The 22,563-nt window shown below is 35.4% G+C and overlaps 1 protein-coding gene across 25 annotated transcripts in view; it reads left to right on the forward strand.

Annotated features, from left to right (window-relative positions):
- Positions 1-22,563, forward strand: part of mbc (myoblast city) — a 74,309-nt gene that overhangs the window by 9,309 nt on the left and 42,437 nt on the right. For 18 of the 25 annotated variants that reach the window (XR_010854372.1, XM_067110830.1, XM_067110834.1 and 15 more), the window contains exons 9-23: positions 320-430; positions 777-906; positions 2,028-2,237; positions 3,492-3,649; positions 4,240-4,357; positions 4,926-5,094; positions 5,879-6,078; positions 6,422-6,525; positions 6,662-6,796; positions 7,346-7,522; positions 9,329-9,503; positions 13,437-13,553; positions 19,440-19,595; positions 20,703-20,896; positions 22,226-22,343. Coding sequence is in view for 24 of the 25 variants with exons in the window: in XM_067110830.1 (XP_066966931.1) it covers positions 320-430; positions 777-906; positions 2,028-2,237; positions 3,492-3,649; positions 4,240-4,357; positions 4,926-5,094; positions 5,879-6,078; positions 6,422-6,525; positions 6,662-6,796; positions 7,346-7,522; positions 9,329-9,503; positions 13,437-13,553; positions 19,440-19,595; positions 20,703-20,896; positions 22,226-22,343 (2,272 nt within the window). In the remaining variant the exon portion in view is untranslated. The remainder of the gene's footprint in view (positions 1-319; positions 431-776; positions 907-2,027; positions 2,238-3,491; positions 3,650-4,239; positions 4,358-4,925; positions 5,095-5,878; positions 6,079-6,421; positions 6,526-6,661; positions 6,797-7,345; positions 7,523-9,328; positions 9,504-13,436; positions 13,554-19,439; positions 19,596-20,702; positions 20,897-22,225; positions 22,344-22,563) is intronic. The other 7 variants (XM_067110842.1, XM_067110847.1, XM_067110843.1 and 4 more) reach the window with 1 other exon arrangement.

The following is a 22,563-nucleotide window of genomic DNA, read 5'->3' on the forward strand; positions in this document are numbered from 1 at the left end:
ACAATTTTTTTTTTATTACATTACAGCTTAAAATTCTGTCTCTCAGCCTTGGTTGAACAATGCAAAGAGTTTTAATAAACCCACTTACATTAGTCTAAAAATGGGGTTTTCATGAATTCTAGACATTCCATTGCCATTTGAAAAGAAAAAGAAAAAATGTCTGCTAGCTTGCAGATTAAGCCTCACTTTTTTATTTGTAGCTTGTTGACAGCATGCCCCATAGTCCTAGTTTAGCTATGAATAATTGGTTTGTTTGAAAACAAAATGTATTCCCAGCTTGTCTCAATGGTTTTTCTGTACCCTTTTTTTCTGGTTGCAGGCCTTTTGGTATTGTAATGCTGGAAATGACGTCCTATTTCCAAAAAATGAAACTGCTTGCGCTTGATGGGAACGATGCAAAGGAAAAGGACTGCTGTGCTACATTTTATCCGTGAGTTTTAGAGTTAATGAGATACTTCTCTAAAAGTTATGTAGCACTGTATGTATATTTTCATGTGAATTTTTTAATCTTTACACATAAGAAAAACTGTAAGAAAAATGTGTGGTCTCAGTTTCTAGTTCCTCAGTAGTTATCCCTAAGAGACAAATACAGGTATATTTGTAAGTGTAGAAAATGTCGGAAATATTCAGTTTTAAGCTTTACCATACTTCCTTGAACGTTCATTGTATATGTTAACCTTCAAAGAACAGTGACAGAAGCCTATAAATAATGAAATCCAAGTTGATTGTGTAAATGTGTCCGATAGGGAATATTTCAAAACTTTCCTTTGTTTCAGATGTGGTGACAAGGAGACACTAGATATGAAGAAGTTGCTGTCATCTCGAAATGAATCCATCAAAGACAATAAGACAAACTCACAGGGTATATGGTTTTCTTTTGAGCTGATTAATGGAGATTTAAAACAGGTAATCATCTTTATTTGATTTTATGAGGGGTAGGCAGTACTACAAAAATACAGTACAGTGTTGCTACTGTAGTTTTATTATTTGGATTTTTTCTTTGACATTGTATGAAGACGGTTTTATCATCTGGGTATTTTGTACAGGCAGTCCCTGGTTAACGGCGATCTGGCTTTACAGGGCTTGTCTAGCGACGAAAATCGGCAATTTTCGGCGCCGAAAATTGTCAATTTCCACTTATTGGCGCCGATAATTGGGTAATGGTGCCAATACATACCTAACAGAAGTCCCGATAACTGAAAATCTTCACTTTTCGGCACCAATAAGCCCCAAAATTTGCTGAAAAGGGGCGAAAATTGCCGATTTTTGGTTAGCGGCAATTTTCGGTTATCATCACACCCAAAGAACGGAACCCTCATAAACTTGTATTCAGTTCACTTATTTATTTGTGCATTTGATTGTTTAGCTCATTCAGTTAGCTTATAGATGAGCCATTTTGAAAGAGCTTGTATTTTTTGTGTGTATGATATTCATTGTTTTTTGAAACCCTACTTTATTTTATACAATTTTAGCCAGGGAAATTTCAGTTCATTGACCTCAACTAATCTGGTTTACGTAAATTCACCAATTTGAGCTTTTATTTGTATTGTATACCATTTGTTGATATGCTAAATTAAGTTCAAGCATTCAATCAAAAGGACACCATAATCAGTAATCACAGATGAGTTTTTAGGACTCCCTCCTGAATCTCTAAAGGTTAATGTTGTTTGGATGTGTCATATATTTTGTATATGGCAATTACCAGTCTTTAAGTGTTAGCTGAACCAGCAAGTTTACATGTGTTATCTGAGAAAAATTGCTTGCTGTGAATATAATTTTACCAGTATACAAATATCTACTGCTTTACCATGCATTGAATAATGATTTAGTTTTGGTTAAGTAGGTTTTTTTATATATTTTGTATGATGGGACATAGGATTAGTGTGAAATTATAGGATTTACCTTTGTTTTCATAAAATGAGAAAAGTCAGGGACATAGTAAGAAGTAAATTTCCCTTAAAATAAAACCCAAATGCCTTAGTTGTTGTTGTCGTGACTCAAAAGGATGTTCCCCATTCTATTTTTAGCTACGCGAGGATAATCCACATTATGTGTCTCTGCGTGATGTTCCTGTGGCTCTTCGTTTAGGCCTGTCTGATGTCATTATGCCTGGTGATGTTCGCAACGACTTGTACATCACTCTGATATCGGGCGAGTTTTCGAGAGGGGCCAAGACGAGCGATCGGAATGTAGAAGTTACAATTCGAATCGTTAATGAAAAAGGCAGGGTTATACCTGTAAGTTGCATTGAAGTTTTAGGTGTTTTCATTTATTGTTTCTCCCCATGGCATGGGGGGGTAGGGCAGTCGGTGCACCTCATGTGGTGCACTGTAGGCATTACTTAAGGTTCTTAGCAGTGTAACTTCGGCCCTTAGCTGCAACCCCTTTCATTCCTTTTACTGTGCCTCCATTCATGTTTCTTCCATCTCTTCTAACAATTGATTCGTAGTGCAACTGTGAGGTTCTCATCCTGTTACACCTTTCAACACTAAGTGATCTCACAGGCCCCAGCGCTGTGCCTTTTTCCTAAATTCTATACTATTTTATTCTATGTAATGTTGCTCACTTTTGTTGAAACAAGGAAGTCATTTTCAGTCATGGAGAAGAAAGAAGAATATAGAAAGGAAAGAAAACAGAGAGAATTTACAGTGCTTCGTGAAAAGCAATTGGCAGGCGTAAGAATAAGCAAAAGGGTTACAAACTCATGAAGGCATGCAAAATCGGACTTCAGATCTAGTTCTGGGTTAAGTCCTTTCTAAAGAGTCACCTTCTCTACCACATAACTTTATGAGTTTTTAACAAGGAGAAAAGAAAATGAAAGTCAATTCAAAGCAGGGATCATGATGAATTGCAGTGTTTAGTAAGTAATGGCACATGGTTGATGTTGATAATGTTACTGATCCATCATATTCCCACTCTTATTAACTGAGCAAGTAGAAGGGTTTTGTAGCAGGAATGAAGGAATTGATAAAGTAAACAACAGTGCTAAATCCACGTGATAGGATATTACGTATAGTACAACATAGGTAGTACATTGTTATGAGTTGTATTATAATATTTTATTACATGGATTTATTAATTATATATAAGTTATATACAGAAATTCAGCAACGTAATGTTGTAATGGTCTAATTCTTTCTTACGCATTCCTTTTTCATATTCTTCTGTCTTCTCCACAACAAATGTATATATTAGCTTACACTAGAATCTGTTTTATGTTACTAACAACTTGGGTGTGTAGGCTGTACTATGCTTTTGTTTTGAAAGAGTCCTTTTTTTCTTTTTACTTTAAGGAATATCCTATGTAATTTTTAATAATGATATTGTAATCAATTATCTTGTGCATCAAGAACTTAACATTGAGATATGATTAGACAATTGAAATTATAGAAACCTGACATGAGAATTTTATTTTTCTTTACGTTGTCATAACTTTATATCAACTTTATTAAGGTTTTGGTGATTTTTTCAATATGTGCTTTCAACTGCAGGGAGTGATACACCAAGGATGTGGTAAGGTACCACTTGATGAGTACCGTTCTGTCACTTACCATCACGAAAATAAGCCAAAGTGGATGGAAACAGTCAAAATAGCTTTACCCATTGAAGAGTTCAAGAAAGCCCACATCAAATTTACATTCAAACACAGGTAATGTAAAATAAAAGACTGAAATATAGCCTGGTTGAGAGCATTTTCAGGTGGCATCTTTAAGCTTAGTAAGATGATTAAAATGGGAAGAATTTGTCATTTACATTCCTGCAGCTAAACTGCAGTGCATAAAGATCTTTTGTGCAGTAGTTTTGAAGGCATGCTGGGAGCAGTAAATGTTTATTGGTGATGTTTAGTCACAGAGCCAAAACTTTGTATCTTAGAGTTAAGAAAAAGCAGCATAATTTAGTGTTGCGTGTTAAGTGCTGTACAATATTTACCTTACAAGAAATTCACTTTAAATTAGCAGCCAACAATCTTGGTCTTGCATGAATCCTGCGCTCTTCGTTCTCAAATTAAAAGAAGACTTAGCTTGCAGGGTTGCTGCAGCAACAGCTGTTCTTCATGTATGGAGAACTTTTGTATGGGAGCATTCTGTTACAAAGAAAATGAGCAGCATAAATAACACATTTGTTGTGAAACACTGTTAACGTTCTTAGCGACAGATGCTATTCAAGACTTCAGTCATGTATTCTATTTTAGAAACTTGTGTAATTTAATGTGTAATATTATTTACTTATTTCTTTCAGGTCTACAAATGACGTGAAGGACAAGAGTGAAAAGCCTTTTTCAATGTCTTTTGTGAAGCTGATGCAGGAAAATGGAACAACCCTGTTCAATACGGAACATGATCTTATTATTTATAAGGTAAACTTGTTAGATAAAATTGTTTCATTATTCAGTGTGGTACAAGTAGCATACCAATAGAATACCAAAATCTTTGAATTAAAAGGATACGGTTCACAAAATTTTTTAAACTTATGGTATACAGGCAGTCCCCGGTTATTGGCGGGCTTGGTTATTGGCAATTCAGTTTTTCAGTGCTTGTCTAGTGACGAAAATTGGCAATTTTCAGCGCTGCTATGTGTCAATTTCTGCTTATTGGTGTCTATACATACCTAAGAGAGGCGCAGATAACTGAAAATCGGTGGTTTTTGGTGCTGATAAGCACTGGAAATCGCAGACCTTTGGTTATCAGCGATTTTAACTTACCATCACACCGTCGGAACAGAACCCCCACCGATAATCAGGGACTGACTGCCTGTGCTGGACCTGAACTTGTTTTATCTAATTTTTACCTGACCCTTTTACCTTTTACTTCAGTTCATTAACCAAATTTTTCTCAGAATCAGAAATGTTAATTTTGGTGAATTTTTGTTTACCAAATGTTTTCCTTAGTCAGAAATGTTAACGGCTTCATTGTTTTGGTCGACAGATCGATCCGAAGAAATGGCAAGACGACGACATAAGTTATCTCAAGTTATCTTGGAGGAGAGTGAATGGTGAAGACCTGAACAAAGTTTGGAATTATGGGCTTGCTCCATCGTCTAAGGATAATTTCACCATATCCACAACTTTTTGTTCCACAAAGTTAACTCAGAATGGTGAGTTGGTGTTTCAGCTGCAAGTGCATATATGAAATTAAAATATTGGAATCAGCTTTTAACAAAAGTTTTTCATCTTGAGTAGTGGTACATGATTTTGATAATTTTTCTTCTATTTTGTAAGTTTGACAAGTATACCTTCTTATTTGCATGTGCAATTTATATTGTAGTTTTATGATTTTTTCAGTGCATTGGTCTTTGATACTGAAAGCTTTACATTTGCAGCATAAATAGTTCTTATAAATACACTGTACAGTCGTAAAAGGGTTAAGATGATTTATCCTGTGTTCTCTTTTAAGGTGTAAGTAAAAGTTAAAACTTACGCTGAGAGCACTTGGACAGGGAATGGGGTTTTTGCTGTTTTCATAACCTTTGACCATTGAATGTTAAGTAAGATTCATGCCCTGAGTGCTTTGGGAAGATATTATAAATGGAGAAGGGCATATAGTTGTGGTATGTAGCAACTGGAAAACAAACTGAAACTCTCTCCAAGATTGAGATGGCTTAGGCATGTGATAATTAAGGAAAGGAGCAGTTTGTCAGAAGAAAAACAGGTATAGAATAGGATGAAGATCTGTAGGTCGCCAAAGGAAAATGGGGAAAAGAGAATAGATGGAAACCAAGACCTAGTGGGAGTTTAGGCAAAAAGTACACATGAGAGAATAATGTAGAGAGAACTCATCTCAGGTCTAACCTCCGGAAAATGAAAAGCTGGCATAAAAATATTCAAGGTGATAGTATACATTTTTTTACCCTCATCTTTACAATTTTTTATAATCTACAGCTGAACTCCTTGGTCTACTGGAATGGGGTTGGAGTGGCTCAACAGACACCAGAATCTTGCAGCAACGGCTTGAGGGTCTGCGTCGTGTGCCTTCTGAGGAGTTGATGGTGTTTTTGCAAGACACCCTTGACGTGCTTCTGGAGATTTTGATGAATAATTCTACCAGTGATGATAGTGATAACAGAGTCTTCGAGGCTTTGGTGAGTCGACTGAGTAATTTCGCAAAATAGCTAGAAGGGAATCTGTATTTTTATGAGCTAAAGGTGTTTCTGTGTTAAAAAACATAGTTCTTCATGATTGTTTCTGGTTGTGTAGTGTTTGTATTTGTCATGAAAATCATTTCGTGTTTTATGTCTGTTATTCAGTGTTTCTTATCGAGAAAATACCATTTTTGGAATTCGTAAAAGCATTGACATGAAATATTGCATGACTTGCCACTGTTTCATCAGATGGCCAAAATATTGCATGGCTGACATCGTATTTGATTTTGTTACTATTTGAAGAAAATTGGTTCTGTGATATAACAAATCTCTTACATTTCAGGTTTATGTGATCACCATTGCCACTGATAAAAATAAACACGAAGCCTTCCAGCCAGTACTGGACTCCTACATCCAGCAGAATTTCCATGCCACTCTAGCGTACAAGTACGGAATAAATTGATTTTGAAGTGCCTGTCAAGTTCATTATGTAATTAATATAATGTTTAAGTTCCATACAAAGAGAGGAAATAAGCTTTAGATTTAATTTTTAATGGGTAATGGTCTGTGGTTTTCTTTGCAGCAAACTCATTCACGTTTTGAAATTCTATGTGGAACAAGGTATGGATATGGATCGACAGGAGACTTTGAAGAAGTCCATGAAGTGTCTACAGTATATTTTCAAGTTTATCATTCGCTCAAGACAGCTTTTTGTGGAGTGAGTGTTCAGTCTACTTATTTTTTATTAAATGTCGTTCGTCTTATCAGTACAGATTATTTATCTGATTGAATACCTTTATGATCATAGTAAATAATAATAGTTCATATTGCATTCCTAAAATGGAATGAACAGTTTGTGTTTACTTTCTGTAACGTTCATTTAGTAATCAGTTTATTTTGCATTTACTTTCTCTAATGTTCATTTAGTAATCAGTTTATTGGAGAAACAAATCCACATTTATGTATGGGTATGTACATGTAAAAATAAATCTCTACAGAGAGCTTTCGGGAATCTGTTCGATTCCCGTTTTCAATCAGACTGAAAAGGGGAATCGAAATTATTCCCAAAAGCTCTTTGTAGAGACTTATTTTTGAATATATGTACTCATACATAACTATGGATTTGTTTCTCCATATGAAGACTTGTGCTACTATGAGTAATTTTTAAATCAGTTTATTTTTTGTAGCACCACAAAGTATTTTGTTGGCTCAGTAGTATTTGCTTGGGGAGATCATGTATGATTCACATTTGTCTTTCCCTTTTCAGGCTGTACGGTCGCGGTCAAGAGGAATTTGAGAAAAGTCTACAGCAGCTATTAGAGGCCATGGCTCACATGATGGTGCATACTAATGACTCCACCCTTACAGTTCAAGCTCACTGCCTGAAGTACATAACAACTACAATACCTGATATCATGTCAAATTTTGACCCTGTAACTATGAGGTGAGGACATTGCAGAACAGTTAGGCGGTCTTCTGCAGATGACCATATCCCTGCGTGATGTTTGTGTTTAATTTTTATGAAATGCTTGACATTGTCATCGTTTATTTATAGTATTTTTATGCAAATATCTATGCTGCTTTTTTGTTGTACTATAACTTTTCAGTCAGTGCAAGTTTAAACTTTCATACAAAGTACAAGGTGTCAATTTAACTGTGCGATTTTGGGGTATAATAAAATTTGTGTGGCAGAGAATGCTCAGACCAATTGTGGACTTTGCAGTGTTTATTTTATCACGTGGTGAATTTTATTTCATTTTATAAAGCTGGTTATGTTGTCATTTTAGCAAAGAAAATAACAAGAGAAAAAGTAAAACTGACATCAAAGTTTGCCCAGAACTTTTTGCAGAAGTCAGTGGACTCATCTCACATTATGGTAGTCGGATGACATCATTTAACATCATCTAAATCTAAGATGGTTTGGTTGTATAAGCTACTTAATTTTTATCCTTACAAGAAGCAAATTTTATCTAGAGAGTCTTAATACTTGATAGGCATGCCAATTAAGTGCGAAGTACTTTCTACAAGAAGGCATTAATGGTAGGTGAAGTCGTTCTTGAAAAATGTTTTTCCTTAACTTGGCTAAATTGTTTTGCTGCCTAGAAGCCCTTCACGCATTTCTGTTCTGTGTCTTTCCGGTAATGCAATCCTCCCAGCTTTGATTTGTTTAGTTTCTCCTGTAAGGTGCCTATTTGGTGGATGTTACTTTGAGCAGTGCTCTTAAGAACTGCCTGGCTCTGTTTTTTCACTTTCCTGATTCTGTTGTTGATTTCTAGAATTACGTTCCCATGAATGCTTCGGTTTAGAACATAAACTTATGATGTAACCACATTTTACCAAAAGTATCTATTTTCAAATAAAAGGTGAAAATTGGAGCAAGGTAAAATTGAAGTTGTTAGACTGGAACGGATAGTCAATTACACTACCCTTAAATTTCATCCTGTCTTGTGCCTGTATACTGTATTCTCATTTATGTCAAGTTTTATCATTTCCTTTGCAAAATTCTAGGATGAATTGACTTGAACGTGTAACGTATTTTAAGTGAATAACCCAAGGATGGCTGACATTTGTGCTGGGTCATGGTGAGGTTGCCATGAATCTCAACGTTTTTAGATGCTTGTGTAATCATGATTCAGATACTGAAAATATCCTTCCAGTCTTTAAAACCCTTCTTTCTTATTTGTAATGTATTTTTGGATGGAGAGTGTGTGAATGATTGTTTCATAAAGTAAATATCATATCATCATTGAGTGCTCAAAATAGTTTTATTTTCTGCAGTTCTGGTATTTGTTGGTGTGGTCAGGTAGCACTTTTCTTTTGCATAATTTTAATGACCATACCAGTCACTTTCTTCACGTAAGTTTCTCCCTCCTGATTAGTCTTGAGCACTGCAGCGGTCCTTTGTTCCTCACACTGTTGGGCTGTGGAGCAGTCTCCCTGAGGATGTCGTGCGATTGGAACTTCAAAAGCTCAAGTGAAGATGCAGTGCATTACTACCCTAATACTATTCTCCTTGCATTTTAATACATTTTTATCTATTTATAAATTGATTAATGTTTTCTTTTTTAATAACTGAGATCTGTTTGAGTATTTCCCTTAGCCTCCTCTTACTTCTTCTGAATGGACACCATATTCTGTGGAAGCTTGAATTTCAAGTCAGTTGACCTTGTGGGCTGTTCCATGTGAATAATGTTCATCTTCTGAATAATATAATGATAATAATAGTAATAACCTTGTTGTGTACTTTCAGTGCCATTCTTGTGAAGATGATTGACAACTTGGACCACAAGCGTATTCCTAAGCAGAAGCTCATGACAATGAATGACATCATTCACAGTGAACTCTTCAAGATACCAGATTGCAGAGCCGTGTTGTTGCCGTGCTTCATCACGCACATTAAGCGGTTATTAGCTGCCAACGAAGAGGTAGGATGTTCACAGAGTGGAGAGGGTCTAACATTTTGTTTTATCGAGTGCATCATCTTGCTCGTGAAGAGTTTTGTTTTGTTAATTAGATGTCGTACACTGATTTAACATTGACGTATAATTGGGTTATTGTATATATATTGATATTGCCAGTATAATTGTCCACAAATTCAAATTAGCAGTTTCAAAGTTTATGTTTTTTCATTTTAGTTTATTTGGTGAAGGCATTTCTAGAATTTCCACTGCATGAATTGTTTCTTCTGATATTTTCTGTTAAATTGATTTAGAAGGCTGTGTTTTTATTTTCTGTTGTACTTCTTTTCTAATTAAGTTGCTTGAAAGAATCATTAAAGTTTCCTGCTAGTAAAGCTAGCATGCATGACATGTTGCCTGCAAGCACATGCTTTATTGTGGTGGTTTGACTTATTTTTTCCATTTAGATCATCCTTTGAAGGCTGAATAATGCTGTTCTATACTTTTAGCTTTGGCACTATTTTAACTATTCCTGTGTTTTTCATTTATGTTTGCAAGGCTTAAGGTTTATTTTTTGTAATTGCTGTGTTTGTTTAATTCATAATTTAGGCTGGTCTTGAAAACTGTTGTCTCACTAACCAATGGTTTGGTTTTACCTTGTGGATCTGATGCACTAAAATCAGTTGCTGCTGTTTGGTCAAGCATCTTCTCTGTGTAGGCAAGGCTGCAGTGCTATTAGTTGAATTGACCTAAGTGTTTACTTTCCCCTTCTGCAGTAGTTTTAAGCCAAGTTTGAATGTTTGCAACACTTCAGGTGTTGCAGAAACTTGGATGCTGGTATAATCTCTCTCGTGTCACATGGTGAGGTAAGTCCATTTTCAGTTATTTTTATATTAGTCTTATAGCACAGTAAAAAAAAAATATTGTACAGGTTAAGGACTGTGGTAGGTTGTTTGTTTAGATGCTGGATTTCTTTGTTTGAAGTATGTTTGTGCATACAACCACATGATTGAACTTTCAGCCTTATTATTAAGTAAAAATGACATTCTTTGGTGATTTGGAAATCATAAAAGTTATCTTGCATTATATTCAGAGGCTTTTAAGGTAAAATGAAGCCCCTTGTCAAACTGAGTGAAGAGCAGAAGGCAGGATTCGCTAGAGCAAATTTCACCACTTCTGATATTTCACCAGAGTAAAATATCAAAGTGGTGATGTTCTTTTTAAGATATTTTCCTAAAACAAATACCCCATGCAGCATTAAAGAGAAATAGGCTTCATTCGTTATATACTCCATTCTCCAAGCCAATAACTTTGCCTGGTCATGAATTGGGTCAGAATATTTAAAAAGAAAGATTAACTTCTTGTGAGTTGCGAGTGATAATGTGTCTTAAAGGACGCTGTAGATGGTTGCGCATGTACTGCGAGCAGTTTTAAACCAGTGTTTTTCATTAAAACTCTTGACACTGCCATGATGAAACTGGGTAGCTGGCATAAAGTGGAATATTTGAGCTGTATGTAGCAATATGGCCAAGGTTTTCGAGGTTTTATTACCATTGAAATACTTTTCCAATTATTCTGTAGGAATGGGAGAAGTCAAAGGAAATGAAATGCATCGACACAGAGTGGTCTTAACTTGTCACACATTTTTAAGTTATATTTTATTTTGTACATATACCTGCCTTCTGTTCATACCCTCTTTACAGTAATCTTAATTGGAAATTAATTTTATTGAATTCCAATGACTACAATCTGCCAACCTGAGATGTGAAAGCAGCTTTATGGTATTGGTTACTTTAGTATATAAGGACTTGGAAACGGTTATGGTGCTGATATAAGTTATTGTTGTTTAAGCAGAAGTTAAAACCTGTATCCAAAGGGTTTTATCAGCTTTTCTCTGGTTTTCCTAAATGGTTAGTACATTTTTCATTAGTAAAGTCTCTAACTTCATTCACTGTAAATCCAGCATAATGTTTTTAATCCTCATTAGATGTAATTTTAGTCCTAGACCCACTGAACTACAAATGTATAAGCTGAGTCAGTGGTTGTGGATATAAAACAAGTGAATATGATTGGTAATGGTTAAATTTGTTCACTTTAGCCAAATGGACAATGACCTGGGACTCTGTGTTACATTTATAAAGTTCTGAACCAGTGTTTTCTACACGATACCTTAATATTGTAAATGTTTGCTCACAATAAAGCCATTAGTTTTCACGGCATTGACTCGTGAAGAAGTTCCATCGTGACTGGTGAGTAGTTTGAGTTTGAGGTTGTGTGAATATTTCTCTGAAACAACCTATTAGGGAGTTGTCTTCTTGTTGACATATTGGGCCAGTTTTTCCGTATTCCAGTGATGGTGAAGTGTCTGATGTCGGGAAAGTACAGTATGCTATTATTTTGCAGATGTATCTTGCATTTTGTATCCATTGATCGTGGAATGGTGCATTCATTGTTGAAGCTCTGGGTTGTGAGCAAATGACACATTTTTATATATTCAGGATTTCTGAGCTGGAGAGGAGAGCATAAAGGCTAGATACTTAGACTTTGTGCTCTTTACTGAGGATAAATTGTTTATTGTGTAGGCATGTGTAGAAGATTCAAGTTAACAGAATTTACTTAGTAATGAACAAGAACTTTCAAGTGTATGATGCATCTGAACCCAGAAATATTAATCAGATATAGATTCAGAAGGTCTTTTTTGTGATAAAAAAAGGAAAATATTTAAATTTTACTTTGATATTGTCAGCCTTTGACTATGCGAAAAAAACTAACACATAAGAAATCTTGTTAGTGCAAAGAATAGAAATGACTAAATACACAATAATAAGGATGGCAATGAACAGGCATCTTTCTGGTAAGTAGATTGAGACAGGATTGATAAAATAATATTAGGTCATGATATGGTGATTAACTAAATTGGTTTGATTGTTCTTTTCAAAATCTGGAAAACACGAAGTAACGTCTTGCTTTGGGAGTTTTAATTTTTATTAGACATCACCTGGTCAAGAAAACCAATTAGTGTAAATACCGTGACAAAATATGCAATTACTAAAGCATTTACATGGAAATTAAAAGATATTACAGTATCAAGGTTGAGAGATAACTAGGTGCATAATAGATAGATTGCCTCAGAAAATCACAGAATATAAAAAATGTAGTCAGTGGTAAGATTCTGGGAAAAGAGGTTGTCGTTTTGACCAGATCTTGAGCTTGAGGGTGCTTGTTTGAATTCCGTCATTTGTTTGGAGAGGCGCCATTACCCTTTGTAGGGGTAATGCTGGGAGAGAAGCATTGTTCTCAGACTGGGAATAGCTTGGAATATTGCAATGCCTTTCGTGAAAGATTGCTTTACTATCGGTACATATAAAAAACCACCACAAGGAGGCAAGTGTAAATGGTCTTACCCTACATTCCCTCTATGATAACTATGTTCCTTTGAGAAATGTCACCAGAACATCATCTAAATTTTGTGATGCGTTCTTTTCCTGCAATCCCCCAGTATCGAGGGTTTTCTTCATGTTCATGTAAAATAAACCAAGTTACTCAAAAGTCTTCACCGTAAAATTCTCCTCTAAACGTTCGCCGCATCTTTCTCTTCCTGTTCTCACAGCCTAATTTTCATTCTTGAATCACTGTATCTATGTGTCACAGACTTCCACTAAATTCAAAACTGCAAAATTTTAGTTTATCTAAAGTACAGATCTTAATACTTTCATACCACCTCGATGTCATCCCTTTTTCTATTTTGTCTTTAGTTATTCTCTTTTGTATTTAGAGCCAAGTCTTGTCAAACACTGGACACTTGATTTACATGTACTTAACCTTTCCTTTCATCCTTGAGACCATTTTCTCCTTAAACGATCCATTTTTATCTTTTGCACACTCTTTCCTCTTGTTATCTCTATGAGATTTACCCTTGACTCTTTGTCTCTACCTTGTTATGGTATGCCGTATTCTCAGGTGACAGATTTTGAAGTAGTCATGCGCAAGGAGAAAAAAAAGACCAAGTTGGAAAAGCTTCTAGGCACGGAACACTGTAATACTCATGTTGCTGATGACCGGAGTATGACAGAAGAGGTAAGAGATCTTTGGAAGTACGTGTTGCTTATTTGAAATTTAGGGTACTAGGGAATAAATGTACTTCCAGTGCTTTTCTGAAAAAGTTTGCAAGTGGTACTGCACTTCTGGTGACTTAGAGAGGTGGTGTGGTAAGGAGATGTATAGTGAAATTTGATACTTAGGTAAAAAATTAGGGAGGGTGCCTTCTGGTGTGACCCTTCTACTTCTAGTTGTGTAGCAATATTGGGGTGAGGTTGCTAGTTTCAAGTTCCTCCCTAGCATTGATGCAACTCACCACAGTTGACTAACTATTTTATACAAAGCTACTGAGATGGTCGATGGTATCACACCAGATTGAGTAGTTTAGTTATGTTCTGTTGAAATACACTTTGTCTTTGTTGACCTGAGTGAATTAAGTACCTGGTAGTTGTTCAAATGTGGTGTGTTGCAGCTGGGGTGGAGTAGGGGATGAAATAATAAATGAAAAATAGGTTAAGAAATGATAGTTAAAGAATATTTTACTTTCTGAGAATTACTGTAATGTAGTGCACTGAAGAATTACTTGTAGAATGTAAAGAAGGGTTACTTAGTACTTTATTTTTGCATATAGTCATGTTTTATCTTTGAGGTCTAATTATTTGTTTACATTTGTGCCATTCATGTTTAATTTTGTTACTTAATGGTGTTTGATAATTTTTATACAGTATATATATATTGGAGGTCATTTACATATACTTGGTCCAATTCAAAGGAAGTTTTCTATTTTTGGTTGTTTGATGTTGAAGTTCAGAATTTGTTGACAATAAAGTGTGTTTAATTAGGAACCTTTGAAATAAAGGGGACCTTCACTTCATATGGAGGGATTTTGACACATGTTTGAGAAGTGTATGAGAAGAGTTCCTTTCAAAAATTGGGGAGAAATAAAAAATTGCAGATGATATTATGATAAATAGCTAAAAAGCTCATTTGAATGACATGCCTCATTGGGTGATGGAGATAATGTGAAAGAGATATTTGATTTTCAGTTATTTGATAGACATTTTATCCATTTCCTCTGAAATTTGTAAAAACCAAGTGCGTACAGAACTTAGTATATGAGACGTTAGGATGTATTTGACTCTCCAAGTGTAAAGAATTGCGAGATGAATTCAGTGAACTCATTTGGTTTACAGTATCTCACAAGTCATTGACTGTACTTCAAGTAGATACATGGAAGGATATTGAAAACACAAAATCTTGCTTAACGACTAGTGGTGATGAAACATTCTTTACGTGTCATAAAGTGAAAGAAATGCTTTGATATACAACGTTGTGAGTTATTATGCAAAATGTTCTTTTATTTCAGTGTAATGTGAACAGCTCTTTAATTCTACTTCCTAGTTATTAAATTAGCACGTATGAAGATCAGTAATGGGATGTTTAGGTATCCCTGAATAGTTTTAGAGTCATTTAAGGTGATGGTAAGTTCACAGAAGACTTGAACATTGGTGTGTTGCCTACTGATTGCTAGAATAGCTGTGGTTTTATTTAATGGTATAAACTGCTCAGTGCTTCGTTATTAAAACATTTGGTTGGTAATCCTGCTTTTACTGTAAATAAATTTGTAGGCTCGAGGGATGTATGCTCACGCGTGGCCATAGGTGTCTGCTTCTCCATGATAAGGATTTGTTTCTCTTAGCTAATACTTTAGACATTTGATTAGCAGCAAATATCTTTGCATGTAATTTGTATTTCTGCAGGTGGCGGCCATGACAGTTTTAGTATGCTAGGCTATCAGAGTAGTTCCTAGTTTTAGTTCTGCTTGATTGAATACAGAAATATTTCTTTATTGACAGTTTTTTTTTATATTAGCACTCGTTTTTTTATTCTTTTTATGCGTATGATTTTTTTAGTTTTTTGCGCATATGTAGTCAGCACTATTGCCTTTTTCAGATACAATATTGTATATGTACTGGATATCCATACTGTGTATCTCTATACCAGTTTTAATTGGGGTTTGTTATAATGGTGTGTGATCTAAGAATTTTCAGTAGTAGGTCAGACACAGATATGGTGCTGAGAGGAATACAGTAGTACTGTATAGTACAGTACACAGTAACTGAATTTCAGTTATCAGTGTAAGTTTTGATAATGAGAAATTTGAATAGCTTACAGTATTTATCTCTGGGGTAATATTATGCATAATGGATTTATTAATTTTATATATTTTTATATGTATAAGTTCATCTATCGTATGGAATACGGCCCAGGGCAAGGGTAGATTAATCTTGTATATTTTGATTCATGTTCCCATACAACAAACAGACCTCTTTATTACTGATGCCGTAGGGCAGGTAGGCTGTGTCAGACAAGTTCTGAGCTTCTTAAAACAAGGGAAGTGGGTAATAAAGTTTGGCAGGCCCTCCTCTACCTCAACAGGCGTGATCCTTTGTTGTATTTGTTGCATGATTCAGTTCAAACCTCTGTCTCTGTTTAACAAAGCAGTTATAGTTGTTGATTTCTCTTCAGTGTTTTTATCTTCATGGTTTTAGTATTTTTAATTTTAGTGTGAAGATATTTGTGAAAAAATTTTTATTCTTTTCCTAGTATATCTCCATGTTTGTTTTGTAGCCATAGTTACTTTTTGGGCAATTTATCCCCTTAGCTGTGTCCGTCACGTGTATGTGTGTTTAGTATTTCCTTTTTGTTTGTGGTAGTCATGTTTCAGATATATATCACGTAGAAGGTATTTGTGTCTGTGTTTGACGAGCTAACCTGAAGTTTTTGTGACCAACAAAATTTTTCTGTGATGATATTTTTTTTTATTAATTCTTCCTTCAATGTTCGTTCTGTCTGAGTAACTGCCTTAAGACAGGTTCCTTGTGTCAACTCTATAAAGTTTAGAACTGGGGCAAGTATTCAGGTATTCTCATTTGCTCATTACACACCCATTAATCACAAATAGCCATATTCTGTGTAGTGCCCCACAAGCCACTCCAATATTATTTATATTTTCAGTATAAATTAATTACAATTCTAGGCTCATTGGGCAATCTGAGGTGCTTGTTCTCAAATGAAAGGGAAAATTGGAGCTTGGTAAAGTTGAAGAGCTCAGAGGTAAAGTTGAAGAGCTCAGAGGAAATTGATGAAAAGTAAAAGTAAACAGTGCAGCAGAGACTGAAGGATCTTATGTATACCTTTGCTTCTTCATACATACTGCATATACTGATGTCTGACAGGATGGCGCTGCTAATTTCTAATATACTGTAGGCTAGTTAATATGTCCTAAATATTCTTGTACAAATGCAAACAGTAACTTTCCTAAAATTTTAAAAGTAAATTTCAAAGATTCTTGGGAACAAAAATATTACTTTAAAATAATGTTAGCACCTTATTGCGTGCCAGGTCCCTTGGGTAAAAGGACGAGAACATGGATTGCCGTTTCCTCATTGCCCGCCTTCCATGAGTCTTCATTCTCCCGAGGAGTCCCTCCCTTTGATTCACAGGCCCTGGCTGTGACTTCTTTTAGCCAGGAGATGGTATTCTTCAGTACCTTCTCTTTCATCTTTCTTGTACTGACAGACAGTCTCTTGCAGACAGCCCTAGGGGAGGCTGTTCTCTTCAAGTATTGCTTAAGGTCTCTGAGCGGATACAGCAACATCTCTTCTTTGTCCCCCTACGGCAAAATCCTTTAGGTAGGGGATTGAGAACCTCTCAAACCTCAGGTCCGGGACCGACTGGTTTTATGTCTTTGCCATGAACTCCGGGACAAACTCTAAAGACAATGAGAATCATCCCTCCAGCTAGGAGATCATGTAACTCTCTGACTCTTTTGGTTGAGGTGAGGGCCAGGAGGACAATGTCATCATTGTTAGGTGGTCTTTGCTGGACACCTTGCATAGGAGATTGTAGGGAGGGCCACATAAGCTGGTGAGGACCCTTGTAATGTCCCACTCTGGAGCCCTGACCTTTCTTGCGGGGCACTTCTCAAAATGTCACATGGTGGACCATGGGAGTAATATGGCGGGGTTTACCGGAGATATCTTCATCCAGTGGTTACACAATTTATTGTGGCTGGTGTAATACAGTTTCTGACCAAGTGGTTAAGCTTACTGAGGGAGAACATGAAGTGATCCCTCTGTGTTTTTCAAGTTAAGTCTGGTTTTAGAATTTGATTTTTCTGTTAATCAAGTAGGAACACATGAAAGTTTTGACACTGTCACTTAATATCTCTTTGACCTTGAACATTTTAGCAACGAGCTGTTGCAGATATATCTGGGTGAGTATTCTTGCCCTGTAGCATTTCATGCAAATAGATGTTAGAAGGTCAATAATAACTGCTTAAATAAATCTAAATGTTTCTGTAGATCTAATCAAGTCATGTGCATAGATTTTCAAGTTGCTGAAAGTTGCCACATATAGCTGAGTACAGCTAAAGAATTGGCAAGTGTTGCCACCCTGCTGAACAGTATGTTGGTTGTAAGGATTTACAGTTTCGGTTCTTTCTCGTGTTTCTTATCTGGCTTTTATCTTACTGGTAATGTTCTGTCAGCACCTAAAGTTAGCACTCATGTTTTATGCACTTAGGCTGGAAGTTACGAGGGGACTTACTCAGGTGAGTGGAGGTCTTGCCAAGCATTAACCACAGCTTCGTTTGTTTTAAGGAGGTAATCAGCATTGGGTTAACCATGAATATAAAGGCAAAGGAATTATGAAGTGTATTTTTATTAAATATTCTTAGTTTACACTATGCAGAAGGATTTCTGCTCTTAACAAAATCATAAAATCTTGAATAAATGCATTTATTTGCTTCACCACCATGAAAGATATTTATGCTATTGGGTTGAAGTATCTAGGGAACACGTTACCATTAGTTTTGGCCTCTGTAAAGATATTTAATTTGTACTTTTGATACTAATGAATACATTGTTCAAACCAGTGACTTTTGCTAATGTGTGTTTGTTAGTCTAAGCAGAATATAAAATTGTTTGTAGGCTGTAATAGTGTTAGTGAGTAGAAAAGACCATCCTGGCGACCTCAATGAATGTGTTCATTTCTTCCCTCTGCCTGATTTTTGACAGTCACTTGTATGAAGGTCTTAATCTATTTTTGCCATTTTCGTTAAAATAAGTTGACCTCATGAAACTAAAATTAATGCACTTTCCATTGTATCAAATGAACAGGCTATGCACTCATTAGTTACCAGTAGTTGGGTTAATTTTTTTTTTTGAAGATGGGTTTGTAATCTAGGTGGAAAGTTTAGTACCTAAAGAATCTTTGGTCTCTTGAAACGTTTTATCCCTCAACCATCCTAATACAGACTCAATTGTAATGCATGGATACTATAGACATACATAAATTGAGGTGTAGGAATGTACCAGCTGTAGATGATCACTGATCTTAGGCTGTGACAGCTGAAGGTCTAATGAATAAATCTTACTTCTCACACATGGTGATGGACATCAGTAAGGAATAACAGGTCTGTAATTTGCATAAGAATATGAAAAATATAAAGGGTATGTTCCCTATGTACAAATCTGTAACTGTATTCTAAGTATAGTACTGTACTATTTTTTCGTTATGGGGAGATGGGGGATTTCTCATTCCTCGAGATGTGAGTATTTGCTTACTGGATAATTCTTGTTAAGGTTTCAACCAACTTTAAAAAAAAAAAAAAAAAAGAGTTACTGGTTCTAAATTTATTGGAGTTCGTTTGGGTTGGGATTTTGCTCTGAGATCGAACCTTAAATATTTATCCATATGGAATACTGTGTACAAATTTTGACTGAACTGAAGGATTGTCAAATTTTTTGTTTTACAGAAATGATAAAGATGGTTGTCTGTTAATAGGCTGAAATTAACACTTATAAAAAAACTGAATTCTCTTATTTTGAGAGCCTAATATACTTCTGCTTCCCTGTGTAGCTGGAGTTGTGTGTGAAAATTCTTGGAGATATACTGGATGTGCTGTTTTGTGCCGATGTTGGATCGACGTTTGACGACATGACGCTGCTCAGTTCGAAGATGCTGGAAAACATTCTCACCATCGTGTACAAGATGACCAGGGATGACCCCTTAATAGTGAGTATATGCTATTGTGTAACTATTCAGTTTGACGATGTAATTTTTTTATAATGTTGAATCTGAAGTTAAGTTACAGGAATGTACTTCTTCGAAGGATTGGGACTTTGAAGGGCAGAGTCATCATATGTCATTCTTGAAAGTATGGGTTTAATTACTATATATATATATATATATATATATATTATATATGTATACTGTATATAGTATATATATTTATACATAAATCTAAGTTTTCACTGCCAGAAGCCACCAATTCCTTGCATATACAGTATAATTTTATTGTTTTTTCTTACTGGTTTCCAGCTGGCATCAGAAGATTTATCCTAATCCTAAGTATTAATTTGTATTGTTTGAGATGACTCTTACCTACCGTCAAAGATAGCTTATATATATCTCTGCACCAATAGGCTAGGAGATATAAAATATCTTGAACAGTAGGTAAGTATCCAAGTAATAAATTTGATTAAGAACATTTATATTTTAGTTAATTTCACTGCCCCATACCTTTCAGATACAAGCATCTTGAGAATGCATATCTTTTCTGAAGATGACATTTCAGCTATTTTAAGTATGTTTTAGTGTTGAGGATAGCTGCAGTTAGTTTGTTGCTTCCTTTTGCTCTGTCTTGAAATTCAAGAATTTTCTTTATTTTATAAATTTACAACATTTGGGTGCAGCCTTGGTGGAGTAACCTCCATTGAAGTTTCTTAAGCTGCAACAGATGTTATTTTTATTAATATTAAGATCATTCTTTACAGCTGTAAGGTGAATCTGCTAATTTTATCAACTACTTGGAAGGCTTTTCATGGTACCAGTAGTATAGAATTTGTTATGCCCTAGCTGTGGATACAGATAAGTGACCATAGATACAGTGTTCAGGACATACAGCTTTTTGTTATTACTATCAACAATTTGATGGAAAACACTTCCATTTTTGGGGGAACTCTGTGAGGCAGTCTGGAAGTCATTGTATGGTGATGCTTTCTTTTGGCTTTTTGAATTGCCAAGTCTCAGGATACTTAATTTTCTTTTTACTCCATCAGGATAATTATATGTATGCTCTGTAGAAATTAACAGTCTAACATCTTGACTCATTTTTTGCAGTGTAAGTTTGTGAGTGTACTCGTGTCTCTCCTGCGGCAGATGAACGAGAAACACTTCGTTTCTTTCTTAAATCGCTTTTCAACTCAGGAACAGCTTTTCCAGTTTTTGGTGGAGCTTCAGATGGTCATACAGGACCTCATTGTCCAACCAGTATTTCCTGCTGATTGGGCGGAGATGATACTCCTACAAAACAGGTATTGTGCCCTGTGCTGTTTATATGTTTTATAGTAGACATTATTATATGGTCTTAAATGGTAGGTTTAGTTGTGACTACAAATTAAGTATTAGAGAATAAAAAAGAAAGAGCTAAAAAAATAATAAGGGCTTAACAACCAGTTCACGGTTGCACACTTAAGATACTCCACTTGGGAAAAATATGAAATGCTTTAACAGTAGGTTATTTTTGTACGTAATTTTGTTTGGTGTTAGTGCTCATCTTTTTTCATGTTGGTGATAAAAAAAAAATGGTATTGTGTTGATGGCATTGCAAGGAAGAGGTATAAGATTACTGGATTTAAATCAGAAATAACTGAGTGATCAGGAGGGAAAAAAGTATGCATGTCTCCTGCTTGAAATATGGAAGAGTTTGTGAGCTACAAACAATCCTTGGTCATAAGCTGCTGCTTTTGTACAGTAACCCTATAATAAAGTATATAAGTTAACTTTAAGAGAAAATTGCTTACAGCTTCAAGGGTTTACAGACTGAACTTACTTGCATGAAACTATACAAGGCCTTGCGGAATAGCTGCCAAATGTTTAGGATGAGAAAGTTTATCATGCTAAATTACTGTACTGTTTTCGTCATGAGCTTCCTGCAATATTTTCGTCAAGAACAGTAATGTACATTACTTGCCTTTATACTTGGTATGAGTGACATAGGTTACTTATGGTACGATTCATTATGGACATAAGTACATATCGTGTGGAATCGGGCAGTAAGCAGTGTTGGACAGCTAGCCTAAGCCAGGTTTGACTTGAGAGCTGCCTCTCTGAACCTAACCCGTTCATAAATTGGGATTATCTGTATGGTGTGTCGTAATTATGGATGAACTGCAATATTGATCCCCTCACTGGAAGCTTGTGGCTTCTTTAATTGGTCCATAAAATTGAATGGCAAAAGTAAGGATTGTGGAAGATGGTTCAGTAGTACCTGATGGAACTTGATGAGCACAGTTTCATTTGCTTCTAAAGTGAAAAGGGAGTAGGCCAGTATATGAAAGCTCTTTATGCATTGTTGTTGGGCATTTTAAAGTTAAATTATCCTTTTTAATATTATCACCTAGCTATGGCTAAATCAGAGATTTTTTCTCTAGATAAAGAATTGAACAATGGAAATATACGTGATCATTTAATTCCCTGGTGTTCCATATGAAACAATGTTATTTTTTATCTTATCAGAGTTTAATGCAGATTGATTATCATATTCTCTTCATAGTTACTTTTTTATCATGTCAAAGTTGAATGTAGATGTATTGCTGTATTCCCCTTTTAGTTTATTGTTACAAAGTGATTTTCATTTGCAGTGTGATATTAAAGGTGCTACATCAATTGTCCCGGGTCATATCTGATAAGATGAGGGAGCCTTTCAAAGAGTTTGTTTGGTGCAACTTCTTCCTTTGTGCTATCAAGTTTTTGACACAGGTAAGTTCCTGAGAGTTTCTGAGAATGCTGTGTTAGTGTGGGAAAGTCGGGTACACTTTGATTAGCCATCATTTTTCAGTAGTGTGCTGGTACCTAAAAATTTTGAAGAAAATTTTTGTAGAGCAGGTGTATATCAAACATCAGCTTAGAGACAGTTGGTTAAAAACAAGGGGTGTTTTTGAGGGATTTTTGTATAAACTAATTATAGTTATTTTTTTAA

The sequence above is a fragment of the Macrobrachium rosenbergii genome, chromosome 10 (assembly GCF_040412425.1).
Source record: "Macrobrachium rosenbergii isolate ZJJX-2024 chromosome 10, ASM4041242v1, whole genome shotgun sequence".
In the NCBI taxonomy this organism is placed as follows: Eukaryota; Metazoa; Arthropoda; class Malacostraca; order Decapoda; family Palaemonidae; genus Macrobrachium; species Macrobrachium rosenbergii.